This window comes from Mobula hypostoma, chromosome 16, assembly GCF_963921235.1.
Source record: "Mobula hypostoma chromosome 16, sMobHyp1.1, whole genome shotgun sequence".
Lineage (NCBI taxonomy): Eukaryota > Metazoa > Chordata > Chondrichthyes > Myliobatiformes > Myliobatidae > Mobula > Mobula hypostoma.
Window position 1 is genome coordinate 38,008,770 of NC_086112.1, and position 20,323 is coordinate 38,029,092.

The 20,323-nt window shown below is 39.6% G+C and overlaps 1 protein-coding gene across 4 annotated transcripts in view; it reads right to left on the reverse strand.

Moving 5' to 3' along the window:
• Positions 1-17,729, reverse strand: part of LOC134357338 (protein prune homolog 2-like) — a 338,972-nt gene extending 321,243 nt beyond the window's left edge. For all 4 annotated transcript variants that reach the window (XM_063068774.1, XM_063068772.1, XM_063068773.1 and 1 more), the window contains exon 1: positions 17,577-17,729. In XM_063068774.1, the coding sequence (XP_062924844.1) occupies positions 17,577-17,612 (36 nt within the window). In that variant the 5' untranslated portion in view covers positions 17,613-17,729. The remainder of the gene's footprint in view (positions 1-17,576) is intronic.
• Between the last annotated feature and the right edge of the window lie 2,594 nt (positions 17,730-20,323).

Below are 20,323 nucleotides of genomic sequence, written 5' to 3' on the forward strand. Positions count from 1 at the left end.
AATTGGTAAATTATTATTTTGTATATTATTATTCTGTATTTTATTATTACATATATTTATTATTATAGCCAAGTGCATTTTTAAATGTTGCTGCTGTAACAAAATACTTTCCCACTTGAGATCAATAATACTTATTATTAATAAGATAGAATGTGAGGTCAAGAGTCCATCTTATACTGGGGCACTGTTCAATGATCTTGTAACAGCAGGACAGAAGCAATTCTTGAGCCTAGTGGTACATGAATGTTGACTTCTGTATCTTCTGCCCGATGGGAGGGGTGGAAGAGAGAATCTCCTAGGTCTTTGATTATGTTAGTGCATTTACTGAGATTGTAGGCAGAGTAGACAGAGTGGAGGCTGTTTTCCATGATGTGCCGAACTTCGTCCACAACCCTCTGCCATTTCTGTGGTCTTGGACAAACCAACAGCCATACCAAGCCATGATGCACTGGATAGATTGCTTTTGATGGTGTGTCAATAAAATTGGTAAGGCTTAATAGTGACATCGCAAATTTCTCTACGCTCCTGAAGAAATAGACAGCTGGTGCTTTTTCTTAGCCATGGAGTCAACATTATAGAACGAGGACAGGCTACTTTATTTTGCTAATATTGGGGGGAAGGTTGTTGTCATTACAAACAGCCACTAGACTCCATCTCTTTCCTGTACTCCAAAGAAAGTTACTTAAAATTCAGCCTACTGTAGTATGATCTGCAAACGTACAGATGGAATCTGGCCACACAGACATGAGAACAAAGGAAGAAAAGTAGGGGGCGGGGTAGAGGATACAGATTTGTAGAGCATCATTGTTGAGGATAATAGTGGCAGATGTGCTGCTGCCTCTCTCAGTGGATAAGGAAATCAAGGATTCACTTGCAAAGGCATACGTTGAGCTCCCAGTCCAGGAGCTTGGAGATTAGTTTGTTTGGAATTATAGTATTGAGGGTGAAACTGAAGTCAATAATCAATGGTCTAACATAAGTATTTACTGTTCACATGCTCTACGAATGATTGGAGGGCTAGGGAGATGGCGATCACTATGGTCCTGTTTTGGCCGTAGGTGAATTGCAGTGGATTATGGTTGTCTGGGCGGCTAGAGCTGATGTATGCCAATGACATGCCTCTCAAAGAACTTCATGATGTTGGATATCAGATCCACCAGGTACTAGTCATTAAGGAACACTACCTTGTTTATCTTGGGTATCGAGATGAAAGTGGTCTTAAAGCAGATGGGAACTTCAGATTAAAGTAGGGAAAGGTTAAAAATATCTGCAAATACACATGCTAGTTCATCTGTTCAAGATCTGATTACATTGCCATGGATATCATCTGGCCCAGATGATTCCACGTGTTCAATCTCCACAATAATGTAGCAGTTAGCGAAGTGCTAATATAGCAGGTTTAATTCCGTTGTTTTCTGTAAGGAGTTTGTACGTTGTCCTCATCATCACGTGGGCTTCCTCCAACGTTCCAAAGATGTACAGGTTAGTAGATTAATCGGTCACATGGGTATAATTGGGTGGCATGGCCTCACTGAGCCAGAAGGGCATGTCCCCATGCTGTATCTCTAAATGAAAAGAAGTAGAAGACTATTGTGACTTCTGCAATGGTGAGCATGGGTTTAGGTGCATTCGCTGTCTACTCGCTGTCACCACCGGCCTCAATAGAATGTGTATAGAATGCATTTGACTCTTCAGCAAGGGATGCACTGTTGTTAGCAATGCTTCCTGACTTTGTTTTGAGGCATCTTATAGCGTGTAAGTCTTGACAAATATAGTAGCTATCTTGAGACTCAATTTTGGGCTGGTAATGTCTTTTGGCATCCCTGATAACTTTATGAAAGTCATAACTTAATTTCTTGTAGAGAGCACAGTTACCTGATTTGAACACTACCATGCTACAGAGGCAAAGCACCAAGCGACCCAATTCTGCTCCACTGTCTCACGGTCGTCTGTTTCCTCAGGCCAGCTCTGTACAACTTTCTATACCAGATCCTCATACTTCAGCTTCAGTTGATCTGCAGGAAGAAGGAACACAGCCTAGTGGTCTGATTTGACAAAGTGTGGGCCAGAAGGCGAGGGGATGGAGTGAGTGGTTTGGTAGGTTGTGTAGCAACAGGCAGAAGTATTTGGATCTATGATAGTCATATATTGAAATTAACATATTTGGTGGATGATATAGAATATTAAGCTTGTAATTTGCAGAGAAGACTTAATTGAATACTGGTAACTGAGGAGACTAATACAGAGTGGGTCAATAGTAGGTTCTTTTCTGAAAATGACAGATGGAGTACGTATCATCTACTTATCCACCCATCGGGCACCTTCTGTCCCACCTGTGACGAATCTAGAGGATGCACCAGTAGGGCCAAAGAGACATGAGTTCTTTTCATTCCTACCATGAGGGAGGAGGAACAGCAGCCTGAAGACCCACACTCAAATTTTTATCAACAGCTACTTCCCCTCAGCCATCTAGTTTTCTAAACAATCCATGAACCCATGAACACTCCCTCTCTATCCTCTTTTCCACTGATTACTTTTATTGTACTTCACAGTAATTTTTTTTAAATGTCCTGCAATGTACTGCCTCCACAAAGCATTTCATGACAAGTGACAGATAATAAACCTGATTCTGATTCTGTGCTGAATCTCACTATAACTCTATGACACCAAAGCGAAGGCAAGCTATTTTCCATTGTGAGGGACTGCGTAGAAAGAACTCATTATCTGCAGTTAAACGTTCTTACAAATGTAAATTTCTCATTGTAAACAGTACCATACACTGAGGCTTCTTTGTGCTATCTTAAATGCTTCAAATTTGGAAAATATAAAAATTCAATGATGTGCAGGAGCTAGATGATTAAACAATATGAACTATATGCATTTATGAAAATCAATTTGATCACCTCAGGTAGCTGCAGTAGCTTTGTATCTTAATGCCAACAGATGCTTTCTTCAAGGATCCCTTTGCATATTTTCCCCATCTTTATAATGTATACCAGGGGTCTCCAACCTTTTTTGCACCGCGGATGGTTTAATATTGACCATATTCTTGCGGACTGGCCGATGGGGGGGGTGGGGGAGGGGATGTTAGTCAACAGTGGGCGTGACAGGGAATGAGGAAAGGTGCAGCTGACTCATATCGTTTCATATTGCCAAATCATATCACTTCCTCGCAGCCCGGTAGCACTTGCTGTGCGGCCCGGTGGTTGGGGACCACCGATGTATACCATACGCATATTGAAGCTATAGAATCATTTTATCACAATTGCATTCTCATTATACATACACAATGCAGCCTTACAAAAAATACATTTAAAAGGTGTGGCAGTTCAACTGCATTTTTGTAATTTGCATTTTATTTGTATTTTCTAATTCAGCTTTCATTACTTTTCTCCTAGATCTTTGCCATATATCAAATAATGCATCATCAGCAAACTCAAATGTCATCAAGAAACAATGACTAAGTATTTCGTAATAAAGCACCTGGAACAGATCAGGACCTACAGACAATGCCCTCTGTATTGCCTATTCAGTTCCGGAAAAGTGAATTTTCATTATACATTTATGATCTACAATTTATATCCTTAATATTCTATTTTATCAAGGAAGTTGATCACATTGTTTGATAAATGTCAACATTAAATTCCTGTGACATACTGAAGGATGTGACAGCATTACAAGCAAGGTTTCTTAAAATTTAAAAGGAGCACAGGTAAGTTTGAAAAGAGCATAGAAATGGAACCTTATGGGTTTAAACAAATGAGGAGAATTAAATAATTCCTTTAGTACAAATGAAATACCAAGTAAATCAAATAATATTAGGTAAATTCTTTCTATTAGTTGTGATCAGCTTACGAATCAAAGGGCTAGACTTAGCTCCTTGGATCCATGGACAACATAGGAACACCAACTCATTCCTTATGTCTAGGACATCCACAGATGCAGAACATCATTAGATGGACAAGGTCAAACTCTAGATTTTGGAATATGAATGCCACAATGAAACACAAGAAATAGGAGCAGGCATAGGCCGTCTGGTCACTGAGCTTGCTCTGCTATTCAATAAGGTCATGGCTGATCTGGCTTTTGACTCATCTCCACCTACCTGCCTTTTCCTCATAACCCTCAATTCCCTTACCATGCAAAATTCATGGGATAAATATATATTTACTGAGGTAGCCTTCACTGCTTCACCGGGCAGAGAATTCCACAGATTCACCACTCTCTGGAAAAAGTAGTTCCTCCTCATCTCCATCGCATATCTACTTCCATAGTTCTAGTCTCACCTACCAGTGGAAACAGCTATCCTGCCTCTATCTTATCTATCCCTTTCATAATTTTATGTTTCTATAAGATCTCCTCTCATTCTTCTGAATTCCAGTGAGTACAGATGCAGGTGACTCAATCTCTCCTCATTATCTAACCCCAGCATCTCAGGAATCAACATGGTGAACCTCTTCTGCACCACCTCCAAAGACAGTATATCCCTCCTCAAGTAAGGAGACCAGAACTGCATGCTGTACTCGACATGTGGCCTTACCAGCATCCTTTACAGTTGCAGCATAACCTAACTGCTCTTAAATTCAATCTCTCTAGCAATGAAAGGCAACATTTCATTTGCCTTCTTGATAGCCTGCTGCACCTGTAAACCAACCTTCTGTGACTCATGCACAAGCACTCTCAAGTCCCTCTGCACAGCAGTATGCTGTAATTTTTTTTTACCATTTAAATAATAATAAACACTTCCTCCTGGTAAATACTACTAGTGCCAAAATTATTCCACAAGGGCAGGGCCAAATGCCACTGTGAGGAAAAGGGAGAAAGGGAGAAAAAGTGTAGTGAACAAGAGTACAATGTGATCGTATAAGTTAGTGGAGCAGGTAGTTATGTCAATAGTTGCAGAATTGATTCCAAGATGGTACATTATCTTCCTGGTGCAAGGATTAAAGATGATATAAAGCAGATGTAGAAAATTCTGATGAATAATCAGAGATCAGTACCAATTACATGATTGGTAAAGTTATGGGGTCATATAAACAGATCTCAGGGAGTTCGGAAAGTAATTTCAAAATACAAACTCAAAGGGTAGGGATCTTCAGGTTATTATGTGTTAGTAGTATATATCATGTGTCAGTCGTATAAACATAAGAGGATTGCACAGTTAAACACATGGTTAGAGAGATTCCAATCCCTAGGTTATCGGGGCCAGTTCTAGGAGAAATATAATGAGAAACAGGAAGTGTTCCACTTTGGAAGAAGAATGATAAGCGTCAATTTAAACTAAAGAGGATGATGCTAAGAAGTACAAGAACAGAGAGGCAACAGGTAAATGTGGGGAGCGTTAAAAACGTCTGAAGAAGTTGACAATTATTGTGGAGGTACATTCAACTATAGCGTTCAAAAGGCAGCTGAAAAAAAAAGCTGGAAAAAAAATTCAAGCAATATACACAAATGCCGGGGGCGGGGGGGGGGAGCTCGGCAGGTAAGGCAGCATCAATGGAAGGGAATAAACAGTTGATATTACAGGCTGAGACCCTTCATCGGGACTGGAATGGAGAAGAGGCACAAATCAGATTAAGAAGTGGGAGGAGGGGAAGGAGTTGCAAACTGGCAGACGATAGGTGAGACCAGGTGAGGGGGAAGGTGAGTGGGGGAGGGGATAGGTGGAAAAGATGAAAAAAAAACCTGAAGAATCTCACATTCTATCTGGGTAGCCTCCAACTGATTTCTCTAACTTCTGATAATTTTGTCCCCCTCCCTCCTTTTTCTATTCCCCATTCTGGCTACACACTCACCCCTTCTCTTCTCAGCTGCTCTTCACCTCCCTCTGGTTCCCCTCCTACTGCTCTTTCTCCCATGGTCTACTGTCCTCATATTACATTCCTTCTTCAAGAATCACAGAGTGACAGAGAGATGCAGCATCAGTGTACACTGTGTACTATAAGGCTCCAATTACACACTATCATCAATTTTACACTGCTTTTAAAATAAAATCATGGCATGAATAAGAAAACATGCACCTCAATTTAATTTCTAGGTTTAATTTGTGTATTACGATGGCATGCAACCAATATCACTGACACTCACTTTTGAGACCACCACTTTTCCTTGATAAAGCTGGATCACATATTTTACCAATGTACAGTTAGAATCAGCCCTAACAGTTAACTCATCAAATGTACTATTTAATCAATCAGGAAACAGCTGATTTCTCAAAGTTTAAAGAATGTAAATGGGGGGAAAAAAGCAGTAAATGGAAAAAGGTGCCGACCCCTGCTCACAACAGAAGTCAGGGGAAGGAATGTGATCTGTAGTCCACTGGCAGAAGTAGACAAAAGTATCGTGTTCTGAAGTCTAATTGAGTCTCAAATCTCATTATCACATTATTATGCAAGGAACTGAAAACTGCAGCATCACCAACAGCAAGCTACTTTGCTGATATTACGACAAGTGGGAAGATCATGCAGCTGAGAGGATTGTACCAAGCCCAAGGCCCTATAAAACAAGATTTTACATTGCATTCAGTGTTATTTATTAGAACGTAGGAGACCATTCAGCACATCTAGTCCATTCTGGCTAACCGCAGAATAATCCCATCAATCCTATTTCTTTCTCTTTCTTTTATGCCCATCAATTTCTGTTGATTACTTTTTTATTTTACCTACTTTACAGGTAACTATACAGTTGCCAAATAACCTACCTGTGCATCTTAAAGACATGGGAAGAAACTGAACCACCTGAGGAAACCCCAGACAGGTATGGGAACAATGTGGAAGCTCTGCACTGTGCCCGAAGCTCATGTGTGAACCCACCCTGGTCACTGAAGCTATGAGGCAGCAGCAGTATTGGCTGCAAAACTGTTATGCCTTCATTTGCTGGTCTCTGACTGATAAATAAAGTTTCTTTCACATAATATAGCGGACAACATCTGTCATTTTCTTGTGATGTGATCATATACGCATAAAGCAAGAAGTATAAAGTAAGTATATACTACTTAAGTCGAAGTTTCAGTTGTTCCATGTGTAGCCAATGAACCTTTAAACACTGAAGTTACATTAAAATTATACTGGAAAAATACTGCTTTCTCTACTTCCAAGTATTACATGTTACATCTTAACAAAAGCAATATTCATTAAAATTAAATAACTGAGTAAAAAAAAATCAATGCCTTTGACAGTAAAAAAAACATTTCACTAATGATAACATCACTAATTATCATTTCACTAATGATAACATCAAGGAACCCAAATGTAAATGATTCAATGGTGATTAAAGAAAAGCAAGGTGGGATCATACCTACCACAAAGGGAAGGGGTTGTTGCTGTTGGAGACTAATCATTTCAAATCGAGGATGTCATTAGAGGAGCTACTCAGTATAGTGTTCTAGGCTCAGCCACCTTCAGCTGCACAGTTTTATTTATTTATCATATGTACATCGAAATATACAATGGAATGGATTGTTTGCATTAACATCAATGTTCAAAGATCAAAGTAAATTTATGATCCAAGTACATATATGCCACCGTATATAACCCAAGGACGTGCTGGGGGCAGACCACAAGTGTTACCACACTTAATGGCACCAACATTGTGTGCCCACAATGTTCAGCAGAACAATACAAGCAACAACAACAGCAGCAAAACAAGCCCTTTTCCTCCCTCCCTCCCACCCACACACATAGGCAGGCCTCCAAACCCAGGAGAGGCTTCCTCTGAGCCTCCAGCCTCCTGACATACTAAGCTAGGGTCTTCAACCATCAGGCCTCAACTTCTGGACTCACTGACTTCAGTCTTTGGTATTGACCCCAGGACTCAATGATCATGGGAATCATGCCATGATTGCCAATCATACTTCATCTAAACTTTCCCTCAGACATTAGGGTCAGACTTGGAACATGTGCCGGTGGTTTAAGTATTCAGTTCCATTCACCATTTCTCAGATAATGAAACAATTTATGTCCGCTTCCATCAGAACTAATCAATATCCAGGCCATGGGTTAAGAATTGGCAAGGACTACATGCACTAGATAAGTACGGTCAACCTTGATCTCTAGAAGGATTGCCATTATCAAATTCCCCACTATCAAATTCTACAGCAGGGTCACTTTGACCAGAAAAACAGTCACATCATTACCATAGTAACAAGAAAAAGTCAAGAAGCTGGATATTCAGTGGCAGCTAATTCATCTGCTGATAACTTACTTTTATGACCTACAGTATATTCACATATATCTATCGCATGTACATTAAAACACACAGTGAAATATGTTATTTGCATTTACAACTAACATACCTAAGGATGTGCTTGGGGCAGAGAGCAAGTGTTGCCACGCAGTGTCAACATAGCAAAGCATGTAGGCACATCGGGTATATGATGAAGTAATCTCTACTTGCCTAGACAACTGTCGTTCTAAGAACATACAAGAAGCTGGACACAGTCCAGCACAAAACAATGTCACTCTGTCTCCATCCTGAGCATTCTCTCCGTCTGCCATGACTGCATTTATATGATGCACTATTACACTCAAGCTATTTTTCTTCAACAGTACCTCCCCAATCTGACTCCATAATCCACCAAATAAATACAACAGGAGTATTCATTGAACAGATGTATAGATTGATGATAAAATCATCAGAAGTATCTATTCTCCTTTGCAAAGAAAGATGTTAGGAAATTAATTACAATTAATTGGGCCATCAGTTAATCGGAGCAGCCATTTATTTGTGACAACTCTTAAAGAACAAAGACTAAATTGAGAAAATAGCTGGGATTCCCTTTGTTTATTTGGGACAATATTCCACTTAATTGTGACAGAAGACTGCTGCCAAACAGTTTCTAACTAGCCTCAGTCACATGAACTTGCATGGCCATTAGACTACACCGTGCTTGATCACTTCTTAAATGATCGCTCCATCTTTAAATAGCGTCTGTTGCATGTATTTGTGTTTAAAAAGCAGTGATTTTTTGTCAATGAGAGTTGGTGAGAAATATGTAGTAAAACAATTCCGAACTGTTTTGCTCACCACCATTTCAAGCATTCAGGCTTGGAGATGGCCGGGAGTGAAAATGAAACTATTTCAATACTTCAACAGGTTAGGAATTATGAAAGTTATTGACAATCATCTTGAATGTTACAATAAAAATGAAGATTTGGAGGATGCAAATGCATTGAAAGCAGCACATTATCGACACTAATGCTGTCCATTTACAGTTAATGGCTCCACAGGGGACTGTCTTGTCTCCCTTTCTCTTCACAATTTACACCTCGGACTTCAACTACTGCACAGAGTCTTCTCATCTTCCGAAGTTTTCGGATGACTCTGCCATAGTTGGATGCATCAGCAAGGGAGATGAGGCTGAGTACAGGGCTACGGTAGGAAACTTTGTCACATGGTGTGAGCAGAATTAACTGCAGCTTAATGTGAAAAAGACTAAGGAGCTGGTGGTAGACCTGAGAAGAGCTAAGGTACCGGTGACCCCTGTTTCCAACCAGGGGGTCAGTGTGGACATGGTGGAGGATTACAAATACCTGGGGATACGAATTGACAATACACTGGACTGGTCAAAGAACACTGAGGCTGTCTACAAGAGGGGCAGAGCCGTCTCTATTTCCTGAGGAGACTGAGGTCCTTTAACATCTGCCGGACAATGCTGAGGATGTTCTATGAGTCTGTGGTGGCCAGTGCGATCATGTTTGCTGTTGTGTGCTGGGGCAGCAGGCTGAGGGTAGCAGACACCAACAGAATCAACAAACTCATTCGTAAGGCCAGTGATGTTGTGGGGATGGAACTGGACTCTCTCACGGTGGTATCTGAAAAGAGGATGCTGTCTAAGTTGCATACCATCTTGGTCAATGTCTCCCATCCACTACATAATGCACTGGGTGGGCACAGGAGTATATTCAGTCAGAGACTCATTCCACCGAGATGCAGCACAGAACATCATAGGAAGTCATTCCTGCCGGTGGCCATCAAACTTTACAACTCCTCCCTTGGAGGGTCAGACACCCTCAACCAACAGGCTGGTCCTGGACTTATTTCATAATTTACTGGCATAATTTACATATTACTATTTAACTATTTATGGTTCTATTACTAGTTATTATTTATGGTGCAACTGTAACGAAAACCAATTTCCCCCGGGATCAATAAAGTATTACTATGACTATCAACAGAATATGCCAAATAAATTCCTCCATCAATAACAATAGGGAACTAATACAGAGTTTTAGAGTACAGCAGTGTTCTGCTGTACATGTACATGGATTGTCTCGGTGGATTGTCACCTTGTCATGGTGGAGAAGCTTGTGTGGTCCTGTGATCCCGAGAGCAATGCCGTCTGGAGCTATGCTCCTGGTAGGGTCACCCATGGCGGTAAGGTCGAGGGTGAGGTCCCTGACAAAGAACAATCCAACGAAGACCTCAACGGTGGAACAGGCGGACGAAGTTACTTGGAACTCAACAGCTGTGAAGGCGGATGAAGGCTGCAACAAATCCATCAGCTCCAATTGTCGTGGTTTCCATGCCATTGGAATCAGTTGGTTTATTTGTGAAGTATTGTGTGCTTCTTGGAGTGCAACGACAAGTACACGTTAAACAAATACACGCACAGGCGTCTTCGCTCTGTGGGCCACTTCTTCAGAACGAAGACCATCATCCTTGACCTCGAGGGATAGCCACGACGACATGTTGGTAGCATTCTAAATTGTTCTGTATTTCATTTAAATACATAAATTGTTACTCAGTTAAATGGTAGATAGTACTTTTTTTTATTCCTTTTCACTATTTCCATGAAACTCTGTCTAACTGGGGCAGCTGCTTAATTGGGCCAAAACGTACTGGTCCCGACGTGTCCCAATTAACTGGAATTTACTGTATTTAAACATTATAGTAATAGCTTGATAAAAATACCTTAATGACACTTATTTTTCCCCAAAGAAATGGGTATGATTCATTTTTTAAAGTCTTATCCACAAAGAAACATTTTCTTTCATGGCTACAAATTTCTTTCCCTAAAACAGATCATAAACTTTAGAACATTGCAACCATTACTGAGAATAGGTTAGTTTGCAAAGGCTTGCAATAACTGATAATGCTTTTTATGATTCAGCAGAAGCTCTCCATCAAATCAGGAAGTTCACTCAGAAGTCAAAAGCACTTAGTGCTGTGTGTTGAAGAAATCATGACCGCCTTCCAGTGCCTAGAGTTAATTTTATTGCTATTGTTGGCCTAAACTCAAATCTAGCGCATCGTAAGGAAAAACGTGTATGTTACACCAAGCAGATCCAATACCTCTTTAGTACATTAATAGCAAATTGCTAAGTTATAATTTTATGCAATATCTGCCCGCACTTTATAATGCAGTCAAACCAAAATATACACTGCTCTACGTTTGAAATGCTAATACTGAAAAACTGTTAATAATAAACAATAATCAGAAGAAATAGAGATCTATTTAATACAATACTAAGCATTAGAATACACCACAAGAACAGTTTCTCAAAGAACATATTGTGAAATACTAACCATTTTAGGATATGAACTCCAAACTTTGAAAAGGCATAGAGGCACGTCAATTTATCTGCATCAATATACAAGATGCCAGAGGAACTCAGCAAGTCAGGGAGCAACTATGGAGGGAAATAGACAATCAATATTTTGGGGGAAGACCCTTCAGCCAAACTGACATTCCAGATGTAGGGTCTCAGCCCAAAACACTGACAGTCCAGTTCGCTCCAATGATGCTGCTTGACCTGCTGAGTTCCTCCAGTAGTCTGTGTGTTGTTAAGATTCCAGCATCTGCAGTCTCTTGTGCTAACATGTCCATTTATTTCTTCTTCTCTTTATTTATTTTCCTTCCATATGGCATGTGGACATTGCTTACGTGGCCTACACTTATTGCCCTTACATAATTGTCCTTGAGTAAGTTAGAGGCAATTCCTTGAAAATCTACAGCCCTCCTCACAAAGGTACTCCCACAAAGCTATTGGATAGAGAGTTCCAGGATGTAGGCCCATCCAAACGTAGCAGAAAGAGCAGTGGTTTCACCAACGCTAACAATTTAAAACTCTGGTAGAAAGAAGAAAAGGAGGGCTAGAGTAAAATGGCACTGGCAGATTTACTTCCACAATAACCAAGAACCTTATAAAGTAAAAATTACATGACAAAAATTCTTACAACATACCAATAGCCAGCCTTGGTCCAGCTATATTGATGCAACAGCCAAGAAAACTCACCAATGTTTCTAGTTCCTCAGGGGACTAAAGAAATTGGCATATCCCTGTGAACTCTCATTAATTTTTTCTAATGCATCAAAGGAAGCTTTCTGTCTGGATGCATAATAGCTTAGTATGGCTGCTGCTCTGCATGTGATCGCAAGAAACTTCAGAGTGTTGTGGACACAGCTCAACATATCACAGGAATTACTGTAGCTTCCCCCCTATGGAGTCTGTCATTACTTCTCACTGCCTCAGTAAAGCAGCCAGCATAATCAAAGACCCCACCCACCCACCCCCTACATTCTTTCTTCCGTCCTCTCCCATCAGGCAGAACATACAAGAAGCTGTAAGCAGGAACCCACCAGGCACAAGGATAGCTTCCGTCCTACTGTAGTTAACAGTCTCTTGGATGGACCTCCTGCACGTTAAGATGGATTCTTGGTCTCACAATCTGTTTTGTTATGATCTTGCACTTTATCGTTTACCTGCACTGCACTTTTTCAGTAGCCTTTAGACTCTATTCCGTATTGTTATTGTTGTACCTTATTCTAGGTCAATGTACTGTCCAACAATTTAATCTGCTATAACAGAATGCAAGACAAGCTTTCACTTGGTACAAATGAAATAATAAACCAATTCCAATAAAAATTAACCATCACTCAGCTATATTCATCTAACCTATCATAATATTTCTACAGTATTAAAATATCAGGAAGAATTGAAAACAATCATACTTTTGGAACAACAGTTGCCAATAATTCAATAAATGTTTTTAACAAAACATTTTATGAGGATTTCAAGAGCTCAATGAGACTTTTGGTTCTATCATCATATACAGTATATACCATGATAATCTTGTCCAGTTCCTGTACACTAAAGTCATGAATGAGGTTTAGAAAATTGCTGCAAGTCAACTTCATAAAGGCTTACTCTAGTACTGCACCTACCCCCAAGAGAGCTCCAGATACGTCTATCTCCTCTTGGCTTCACAACTATTGGGTACTTGTTGCTAGAACAATTACCTTCCAATAGGTCATTTACGAAGCAATTTCACACCAGAGACCATATCCAGATTTTCAACCAGAATTCTTGCTCAACTCTAATTAACTCATTACCAGTCCATCATCAAACATGCCAATAAGGATAGCAGTATTGGAAAAACAGAAAATGATGAACAGACTTATCATGGCAAGTTTGTTACTGCCCCAGTTAACCATATATATTCACCCTCTCTTTTTGTTCTGTCTATCCCTTCAAGCTTCTCCTCTTCTACTGAAAATTAATCCTCTCATTCCCAATTCTAAAGAGGACACTAACTTTTCTCTTTCAGTAATATTGCCTGACCCTCTGAGCATTTCTAATGTTTTTTGTTTCATTACAGGTTACCATCATCTGCAATTTTGGACCTGCTGGTGCTGTTGTGGTTCGGCAAACTAATCTCTACCTCACAGAAGCCAAATATCAGCTCTCAGACAGTTCAACATTTTGTGGAATGGTTCCCAAAAACTGGACTCAATTACATTAATCAGAACATAACTAGATGTAATTCAAGCTCCAAAACAAATAGGTTTAAGCTTGGAACACATGATTATTCATTATGAAGTGAAATATTACCTCAACCAATTTCTTATAAAATTAAAACAGAGGTCTGCACAGGCTCACTTCTTAATGAGGCAAGCACCATACATAGTGGCATATAAATGACATTGCAAAATGGTGCCTGCAAAAATGCCACTTGTATTCTCTCAAAAAAAAACAGCTTTATCATTGGTTTGTTGAGAGCACAGAAATACCTGTCAGTGCTGCAATGAAGAAGTAAATGTCTTCCTGATCAATCTCCAAACATCAATTATTCAGTTACTATAGCAATCAGCAGCATGGTCTCTGAAGATGCCCTTATCTGATGTTATCATAGTACAAACTATGTGTATAATTCCCTATTAAAGACCTTCAACTAATGATCTTCTTAAATGTTATAAATCCTGATATTCTTAAATATAAAACTTGAATTGCTTCAAATACACAGGTCAGTTTTAGAACTGGAATGGAAAACTATTAAAGCTGATACAATGGAGAAAGACATGGGTGCCAATGAACTTGGGAAGCTGATAGTGATATCTTTAAGGGAGTTCACATGACAAAAGAGGAGGTATGGAGGTCTTAAAAACATAGAGGCAGATATATCACTGGGACCTGAAGTGCATACTAAGACGTCGTGCAATTCTAGGGAAGAAATTGCAGGGCACCTAGCAGAGATATTTATATCTTTGATAGCCTTTTTTCCATGCCGTATAGATCATTGACGGTATAAAACCTAAGTTTTCTTTTTTATATGACAGCTTGACAGCTGAGCTTTATAGGATTTTTGAATTAAAGTTATTCTACATTGGTCACAATCTAAAATTATTCTTAGTAGCCACCTCCCAGCAGAAATACCCATGATGACTATATAAAAATATAATCATATACATGTAAAAAGAAAGAATTCCATCTCTGTCTAACTTCACTGTCATTAACATGAGAACCTATTTCCACTGGGGCGGCACAGTCGTGTAGTGGTTCGCACCACGCTGTCTGTATGCAGTTTGCACATTCTCCCCGTGACCGTGTGGGTTTCCTCCGGGTGCTCTGGTCTCCTCTCTCAGTCCAAAGATGTACTGGTTGGTAAGCTAATTGGTTATTGTAAATTGTCCTATGATTAGGCTCAGATTAAATTGGGAATTACTTGGTAGTGCAGCTTGAAGGGTCAGAAAGACCTATTCTGTGTTGTCTGTCAATAATAAAGAAAATAACATTATAATGACATTATGAATAAACAAACTCCCAGAGAGTCATTTTAGATGCCAGGTATACTACAATGCCTCAAGTAGATGGTCATTTCACACAAAACCAGTGAGTCAGCGGATTATTTTACATGGAGTAACATTGGAGAATTGGGTGAATGTTTCTGCCATTAACTTTACGCATTCAATACACAAGGAAAGTCTAAAGAAAGAACCAAAAGCTTGGCTACTTTTTCGCTCAACTAATTGTGATTTAATCATTTCAAGAATCAAATATAAAATCCCAGTTTCAGGTTAAATTTGTAGTATATTATACCACTGAAGAATTTTGCACTCTCTCTTTCAAATGCAGGAGAATCACGTAACCTAATTATTACAGGAAAGGAGAGAAGAGGCGAACATTAATCCGTCTCTACGTAGAGCTTGTTTACTGCAGGATAGAAGATAATGAAATCTTACAGAAATTTTAAGTAAATGGAAGTGAAATAAACTTCACAATATATACCATTTCCACTTGGAAATTCATAAGTCCCTAAAAATGAATCTGTCTGGTAATGTGTAGAAAGATCATAACGAAAAACACTTTTGAGATCAATCCTAGGCATGCTTCAGGTAACAACTATTAACATAGAATCAGCCTATCTGTCAGGGTCTAGCCATTTTCACAAGCACAATGACCTCCCCACCCACTGCACACAAGTGGCCAGCAATGACTCAGTACTATTCTTCTATTTCCAGAAAGAGTCATTAGCCTTTTTATGTGCAAACTTCAGCATATCCTTAATGAAATTTAAATAATGCTACCTTAGTCCCAGAAAAACTTGAAGTTCAAAGTATAGTTATTTAATTTTTAAAAAATGGGACAGCAATCTTATATCTACATGGAAACTACAACTAGAAGATGCCTTCACTTTAGGAAGCTTCTAGGGCCACCTAACAGTAGGTGTCTGACTAAGTTCACAGCAGACCAAATATATGTCTGGATTGGTCATTCACACCTGACTTTCTAGAGATTATTACTGTAGCTGTTTTACTGCTGGATAAAAGATTAAAAATGCTGAATTTAGTGCCACTTCAACACCAACATCAAAATACTGAAAACATGATTATTACCTGAAAACTGGAACTAAAATAATCAAATTCATGGTTATGCTTTCCACCTTATAACAAAAAAAATGACTAGATCTACAGCAAGAATCCATTGGTTCACTCTTCAAACTGTCATATTTTTATTATCATGAAGCAAGCATTGTTGCAGTTCCCTGAGCTTCAGACAACACCCCAGTAAATGTCAGTCACCCCAACCTGTCATTACAAAGCCAAAATCAAAATCCTAGAAAAGCCTGATTATTGCCATAAAAAAACCAACGCACCAAAATGAATAAATCAATGGTTATGTTCGGCATCATAGAACAGAAACTATTAGACTAAAAGCAAAAATTCGCAATTCCAAAATCAGATTCAGGTTTATTATTCAGCAGAACCTTCTGGATATTCTTTAGATAGAGAAAAAAATTGTTAAGGAAAAATTATTGAGGAAATAACTAAATAAAATGGGCATTCTTATGCCCACAGCAGAATTATATTCCCATAATTTTTTTGAGTAGCCCGCAAAAAAGTAACACAGAGCATTTGTAATTACTCTGTTTTCTAAACTGCTAACACTCATAGATGTGACATTGTAATCGTGCATTCCCAGCCATCACTCTACAAAATAAAAACATATTAAACATATTCCTAATTAAATACAATGGTGTGGAAGTTAAATAAAAACTCTTATTTGCTTCTTTTCAATGAGAGGTCCTGTGGAACTGTTGACCAAGCTTCAGCAACTCATAAATACTGCGTGAAGAACGTATCACTCAGAATATTATTATTTATTATCATATAAATATTATTTGCATGGATTTTCTATCAACACAGTAAGTTTACAGACAACATTGTAATCATTCAACTACAATATTTTAAGAGGAAGCAACCTGTCCACAGATAGACTTCAGCAAGCCTCCCTCCACCCCCGACATTCCCTCGTCCCCCATACATGCTTCCATCTCAACTCCTAGCGTCCTCCCATCCTATTTTGTTAGGGTAAAAAAAATCTACACTACACAATAATTAATCTTACAAAATATCTTGATTCTTAAGATCATCACAACATTTACAGTGTATATGCAATGTTACAACTGAAAAGTATGTCAACTTTGCTAAGTTCAATAAAAAAATCACCGAGGTGCGGGGGATGAGGAAGGCTTTCACCCTATTCGGCACGGCACTTTCCAGCGTCAAGTTTAAAAAATATTTTTATTGTGAGGTTGAAGTGGACCTGTTTATCATGTATACAGTAACAACAAAGTAGTCAACCCAGCAATGCTCAACAATTGCAGCCACAAAGGCTTTAATTGATTTTTGGCTCTACTGCAAAAAGACAGCCCACCCAATATTCAGCAAATGCTTGTCTCAGAATATAATTCTTTAGAAACTTCGCTGTGACTACTCGGGTAAGTAAGGTAGTTACTTTATTCTAAACTACTCACTGCACTGCAATAGAAACTCTGGGATCTGGGAATGATCTTACCAGAATGGACTTAGTATGCTGCAAAAATTCTTCCATCTCTCCTAATTTTTTTTTAGTAGCCGCTCAACCTGAGCATTCGATAGGAAGCTGAGTCCTATTTGAGCTTTGCTTGGGTTTGCCCCGCTGGTCTCATCTCTGTCAAGTCTTCCTCGTCTGTGCAACAGCCTAACCCTCAACTACAGACAGTCAAAGCGCGCGTGCACATTCACGCACCAGCATAATCGCGCGCCCACGACAACGGAGTTCGCCGCTGCGCGGGATGCAGCCAATCAGATCACGATGTCCGGCTCACTGACATCACTCTAGAGTTGCTGCAATTGGCAGGGATTCAGCGGCTGACTGCGTGAGGCTTATCTGCAATAGAGCAGAAAGGTTAGAAACAACGGACCATCTAAACATTAGTCAAGAACCCCCGCCAAACTATTTTGCATTTACTGCTTAAAGTTATCATACAATGGGCACTTCGTTAACTGCAGGAAATAATTATGAAACTTCTCGGGATTTTTTTTAAACTGCAAAATTAGTTTCAGCACTCAAGTAAGTTTTCTGCTGCTTGGCCAATTTGGTGGGCTTTCTCCAGATCAGCCCAGAGACCACATCCTATTGTGTACCAACAACTTTTTTCTGCTCTTGGGGAAAAAGGTCTTGAGAGCCTAGAATCTGATCTTCAATCTGATGCCAAAGACAGCACAGGCTATATTGTTAAGGAGGAAGTAATCAGCGGCTGCTTAACAGTGCTTTTAGCAGAACTAAACTCATTCTGCACATTAATGGTCATGTCCAGCATCTCTTCCTGTTCGTACAATCCAGTTACCAAGAACTGGTAATTAGATAGATGTTTATCTGATACTGCAGATGCTTCATTTACCATTACAGCACAACACAGAAATATCAAAATATGCTAGAGATGTTTAGCTTCCACAAAATAAATTACCATAAACATGTTAGTCCACAACATTTTTTTAAAAATTGCTCTCCTTAAACTACTCACAGAATGATCTCAGCAGAGCAGGGAGATTATCAGGGCAAGAAAAGGCTCAATACATGACTGATCTCAGAGCCAGCTCTAGGGGCTGAGCTGAGAAGCTGAAATCTAGCATCCAAGCAGATGTTGTAGCTGTCTGACAATATATTCCATATCCATTTAACAATTGCAGCCGAACTGCAGCAAACTGGATTATGGTTCACTAATATCAATACAGACTCCAAGACATCCTGGAGCTGCTACTAATTCCATCTCCTAGTGACAGAAACTGAACCCAACTCCCTGGCATCAAGAGACAATGACTCTACAAGTGAATAAACGCAAGAGATTGTGCAGAGGCTGAAAATTTTGAGCAACGCAGAAAACGCTGAAGGAAGTCAGCAAGTTAGGCAGCATCTGCTAAGGGTAATAGGGCTGAGCCCCTTCATCAAGACTGGATAAGAAGGACAAAAACCAGAGTAAAAGGGTAGGGGTGGGGAAGTGAAAGGAGTACAAGCTGGCAGGTGATAGGTGAGACCAGGTGGGGAGATGGTGGGGGGTGGGTGAATAAGGTGAATGACATAAGAAGTGGGAAGGGGATAGATGGAAGAGATAAAAGGCTGAGGAAGGAATCTGATAGTAGTGGACAGTGGACCATGGAAAAAAGAAGGGAAACCAGGGGAAGGTGATGGACAGGTGAGGAGAAGAGAAGGAGTGGGAGAGTAAGCAGAATGGGGAATAGAAAAGAGAGAGAGGAGGATGGTGGGGTGGGGGGGGGAGAGAAATAACCAGAAGTTAGAGAATTTGATTTTCATGGCTTCACTTGGAGGCTGCCCAGTCAGAATATAACATGTTGCTCCTCCAACCTGAGTTTGGCCTCATCTGTTTTGATGAGTAATGGAGGAGGCCATGAACAATCATATCAGAATGGAAGTGGGAAGTCGAATTGAAATAGTCTCCGGGGGATCTTGCCTTTTGCGGCAGACAGAGGGAAGATGCTCAACAAAGCAGATCCCAATTTGCGTTGCAGCTCACTGATGTAGAGGAGGCAGCACCAGGAGCCCTGTGTACAATGAATGACCCTGATAGACTCACAGGTGAAGTATTGACTCACTGTGCTAGCTACCACTGTGACATTCTTACTGTTTTCCATACATCTACCCCCTCACCCTCAAAGTTGATCTGACCCTGCATGGGTACAATATGAATATTGATCAGGAATACTTTGTCAATGAGACAATCGTGCAAGGAAGATCCATCTGTTGAGATGATCAAATTGTGAATATGATGTTCCTTTATCATGCACTAATCAAATAGGTGCTTGGCATAAGCCAAAAATAACAATCATGTTAAAATAAACATGAAATGTTTAGCAAGATTATCACTGTGAACTTCTTATGGGAGGAAGTACACCATTTTTCAAAAATTGTGATCATTAATTAATATCAGTACCAACTCTAATTTTGTTCTGAATGATAGCTTGGATCCATTTGCTTAAAGAAAAATGGTAGAGTGCAGCACAGAAATTATTGATTTCTTCTTGATGTACAGTAATTGCTTACTTCTTTGGTCTAACTGAAACAGTACTGATGCTGCTGGCGAGAAGGAAACAATATAGCTTGGGCAAGGACTGAAACAAGTCTTACTTTGTTTCTGCAATGTATCCAGTACATATTGGCACAGACAATATGGTAAATAAATAAATATGTCCTTTGTAACATATATATTGAGGCATTTAAACACTACTGACCCTTTTAAAACAAGATGTCAGTCTTGTGCATTT